At 31.3% G+C, this 4,434-nt stretch overlaps 1 protein-coding gene across 1 annotated transcript in view; it reads right to left on the reverse strand.

The window, feature by feature from the left end:
* The window catches only part of LOC108693275 (ATP-binding cassette sub-family G member 1-like), an 11,609-nt gene continuing 7,175 nt past the window's right edge, over window positions 1–4,434 (reverse strand). The window contains exons 5-6 of the mRNA XM_018202145.1: window positions 3,463–3,487; window positions 1–154 (exon numbers count right to left, since the gene is read on the reverse strand). Coding sequence (XP_018057634.1) covers window positions 1–154; window positions 3,463–3,487 — 179 coding nt within the window. The remainder of the gene's footprint in view (window positions 155–3,462; window positions 3,488–4,434) is intronic.

The raw sequence follows: 4,434 nt of genomic DNA on the forward strand, positions 1-4,434 counted from the left end.
TCAAGGCTGTACGTAAAAGAAAGAGAAAGGTGTATTCGGCGGTCGAGAATGCTCGACAGTGGCAGAAAACGCTCTACCACTAGGTCGTAGAATCAAATCAGCACCAGGAGTCGAATCGGCTAGGAGCGGGATCGGTACTAGAAACGCGGACAGACTTTTTAACATATTTAATGCGTGTTAATATACAATATACGAATTGTTATTCTCGCTCGTATTGTTCTGGAGTCGTTCGGCAATTCGCTAATGAACAATACGAACGGGAGAAATATCGCTTCGGCGGTAATCAATCGGTTTTGTCAATCTCGGCGGAACTGCTGTCAAGCATGATTTACACAAGGCGTGATTTACACTGACTTGTCGTTAGTTTCTTCCTGCTCCTCCAGAGCGAATTTTTAAGTCGTCAGCGTGAGAAGACGAATTTTTTCAAAACGCCTCAGACCATAAGCATTAGAGAATAATCATGTCATCGAATAACATACTTCGAGCCGCTGTTGTGCTTTGTGACCAATTATTCGCTTGATCACTAGCGACTACTTAACGCTGCGACTTCAAAATTTTAGTCGCTATCGAATAAAAACTAAGCGTGTACAAGAAACTTTCATCAGCGAATTCACGAACGAATTAAGAAGCTTGCTTTAAGCGAATAGCAGCAGAGTCGAGAGAATTTGGTGGCGAATTAATGACGTTATTAGACGCTGCTTCTAGCGAATAAAAATCGCCTCGTGTAAATCACTTTTCACACGCGCGTATTACTGATCGCGCTCTCGCAGGCGATTGTCGCAGTGGTGTCGACTAGTACCTTTGCTCGGAAAGGTACATTCATCTAGGTTGCAAACATCGTTACAAACAAATATTAATAAATTAAATCAATATTAATTAAATTAATAAATAAATAATATTAAAAACATCAATCAACAAATATTTCTAAAAACTTCTTTTCAAATAGTTCTGTCATAAACAATATTAGAAAATTTTATATTTGAAATTCGCATTTGATATAAATAAATATTTATTTATTTATGAAATGAAATTAACGAAATTCCAAATTACAATATGAGAAGAAAGAAAAGTATTACAATAAAGAAATCGAAGTAGACAAATAATAAGCTGTATTGTTACTAAAGATTACATTAAAATGTAATTTTATTATTATTAAAGTTTTTTCTGATATTGTTTATGACGGAACTATTTAAAAAGAAGTTTTGGAAATATTTGTTAACTGATTTTTAATATTATTTGTTTGGATGATTGAATTAATATTGATTTAATTTATTAATAGTTGTTTATTATTTAAAATGCGTATCTCAAAAACACATACTTTTTAATGTTTTATCGAATTTGCAATTGAAATTACTCGTCAATTAAATTTAATTTAAGAATACAGCAGTAAACGTTAATAAAGATTTCATGGATCCTTTTCAATACTTATTCAGCATCGTGATATTTAGCGATATCCGTTAAAGTGCGATCGCGGCCGGCTGTTTGATCACGCCGTGGTTGGACAGTTTCAAAGATTCACCATTCAAGAACTATCGACACTTCAACACTTTGATATTAACATTTTCGACCCAGTTTTTCCTGAGGAATGTACATGCTGGCTCCTGCGGTTGATTTGGATCACCTCCTGTGGGACATTCTCTATCAAATCGATCACCTAGTCTACTTTAATTTTTTAAATAAAATTCTTTAAATAGACTTAAAATTTTCCTTAAAATGTATATTTTTTTATGTATGACGTTTTTGAAAATTCAAAATGGTGAACCTAAAATGGTAACTGAAATGAAAAAAGAAATTTTGTGTGAATTGGAAAAAAAAGATATCACGAATAAATGTGCACAATCACCTCAAACGTGAAAAATAAGGGTCTCACGTAAATTAAGCACCCCTTACATGAGAAGCAAAAAGAATTCATGTAAGCATCTCAAAGAAATAAAAGCCCCGTCACGTCTATCTTGGGTAATGGCTAAACACGGGAAAATGCATGTCAGTCGGTTGAACATCAAATAAAATCAATCAGAATCAATGGCGTGAGTTACTGTATAATGTGTAATATTGTGCAAAAGAGCATTAAAGAACCATAGCACAAACTATGACATTCATTTTATACGTCCATTTTATACTATTTTCGTGTATGGTCACAAGGCATAGACCTCTGTCAAAGATAGAACAGCGTTCCACTTAATACAAAAAGGAATATGCCTGTCATTAATAACAGTTATGACTGCTCATGTCCATTTTACGATCACAATCAAATGTACGTATTAACGAGCAAAAATTATTTCCAATATAACTATAATGTTTTTTTCCGTATAGAAACAAGAACAGAATACGTGTAGTGAGAACAATTTTTATATGACAAATTTTTAACATCCAAGGGATGAAAAATTTTTGGCAATTCTGTCAGTTCTGTTAGCAGTTTTGGATAACTCAAGAGCTATTCAAATCGAAAATCGTACTTATATTCAATTTTCATATTTAATTCTTTTTATATTCAATATATTTTTGTATGATGATTTATTTTTTGTTAATAATTAAATTTGTGTCAACCGTTTTTAACTCGATCATTGAGCTTGTTAATATTTGATGATTTTTACATTAACGCGAGTGTCTTTTTAGTTCCTTAAAAAGTCTAACGATAATTATTAGCAATCGAAGTTGTAAAGTTAACACACAGCACGTACACACAGATCAAATCTCTACACATTGTGCATATTTATTCATAATACCATTAATTTTTCCAATGTCTTTTTTCATTCGAGTTGTTTTTTTGTATCCGCTATTTTGAATTTTCAAACACGCATCGAAAGATAGACATTTCAAAGAAAATTTTAAGTTCTTTTAAAAAATTTATCTCCAAAATTGAAATGAGTAGGGGAATGGCTCATGATGTAATTATTTATAAATTTACAAAATATTTACGTATTTATCACAATTTTAAACGAGATAAGTTAAGAATATTGTCAAAAAGACCTTATCAATTTCTTAAAATTATCAAAAAGATTATAGATAGTAACGTATAATTCAATTATTTGCCGACATAATTACATAAATTGTGTATTACAGTTATATGTAAAAAATGTATTTTACTTACATATCTGAATAAATGGTATGAGACTTGCGAAGAATAAAAAAAAAGGATAAAAAAATAAGCAGGAAATATTACTGTATACTTTTCCTGCATCATTACCAAAATTATAGAAAAGTACTCCTAATAACAGTGCTATTACAACGTGCACTGCCAATCTTAATTTTGTCAAAACCTGAAAGATTAATTAAAAGATTAATAATATTTTAATTTTGACAAGCGAACTGTTCGCCTATTACTTTTGAAAATTTGTACTTACGCTATCTCGTTTTATACAAATTAAAGCTCGTAAAAATAATATCTTTTGTTGTTGCCATGTGGATTTTTTTTGTATTGTGCTATTTATACTTGTATCGTTTTGTATTTCAAATTTCTGCTTGAAATTATTTGGTGAATCTAATTCTGTGTATAAAATATTAATTAATTATTAAGAATTATTGTTCCTCACATATTTATACGAATTTATAAAAATTATCTTGTTTTTTTTTATTTTTATAGTTTTCAATAATAATTTTATGTTATACGCAAAGCATTCATTGCTTAATCTCATATATCAAAAAATGTATTTTTATTAAGATTTATATTTTTGTAGAAGATGCAGTAGATGTTATATGCAATCAGTGAGCTCTATACATATTGGAAGTATCGCCTGTGATTTTGGGAAGAGCCTTACACTCTTCCCTGTAAAGTGCAAATGAACCAGAATTGTTGAACCAGCTTTTTACCCTATGAAAAAATTTTCGACCTACATGCACGTTATAATCCAATAGATATGAAGTCGATAATTTTCTCATAGGATAAAAAATTAGTTCAATGACACTGATTCATCCTATATACCACCTTGATCAAAAAGTTCCCCGAATTACACCAGGTGATGCTCTGAGTCAGCTGATATGAGTTTTGTTTTTTTGATTAGGTTGCCACATCTATCATTGATTATCACCAAATTTTATCACCGTAGCTTGACATTTGTAAAAGTTACGCCATCTTGAGTACATCTATCTCTGCACGTATTTTCGATTTTTTACAGTTTTAAAAATGGAGTTGAATTTGCAACAACGAGTGAATTTTTGACCAAGAACGAAACAAATACCATCCAATAGCCATCGAATTCACCTGATATGGCTTCCTGCGATTTTTTTCTGATCAAGTCAAAAAATTACGGGGCACGCGTTTTAACAGCCGAAAGGAGGTAATGGAAAAATCGAAGATGGCTCTGATTGCTATACCGACAATAGAGTTCCAGAAATGTTTCGAGAGCTGGATCAAGCGCTGGCATAAGTGCGTCGATAGAGAGTACTTTGAAGGGGACAATATCACTTTTGATGAATAAAACTTGTATTTTGAAT

Source organism: Atta colombica, unplaced genomic scaffold (assembly GCF_001594045.1).
Source record: "Atta colombica isolate Treedump-2 unplaced genomic scaffold, Acol1.0 scaffold9, whole genome shotgun sequence".
Taxonomy (NCBI): Eukaryota; Metazoa; Arthropoda; class Insecta; order Hymenoptera; family Formicidae; genus Atta; species Atta colombica.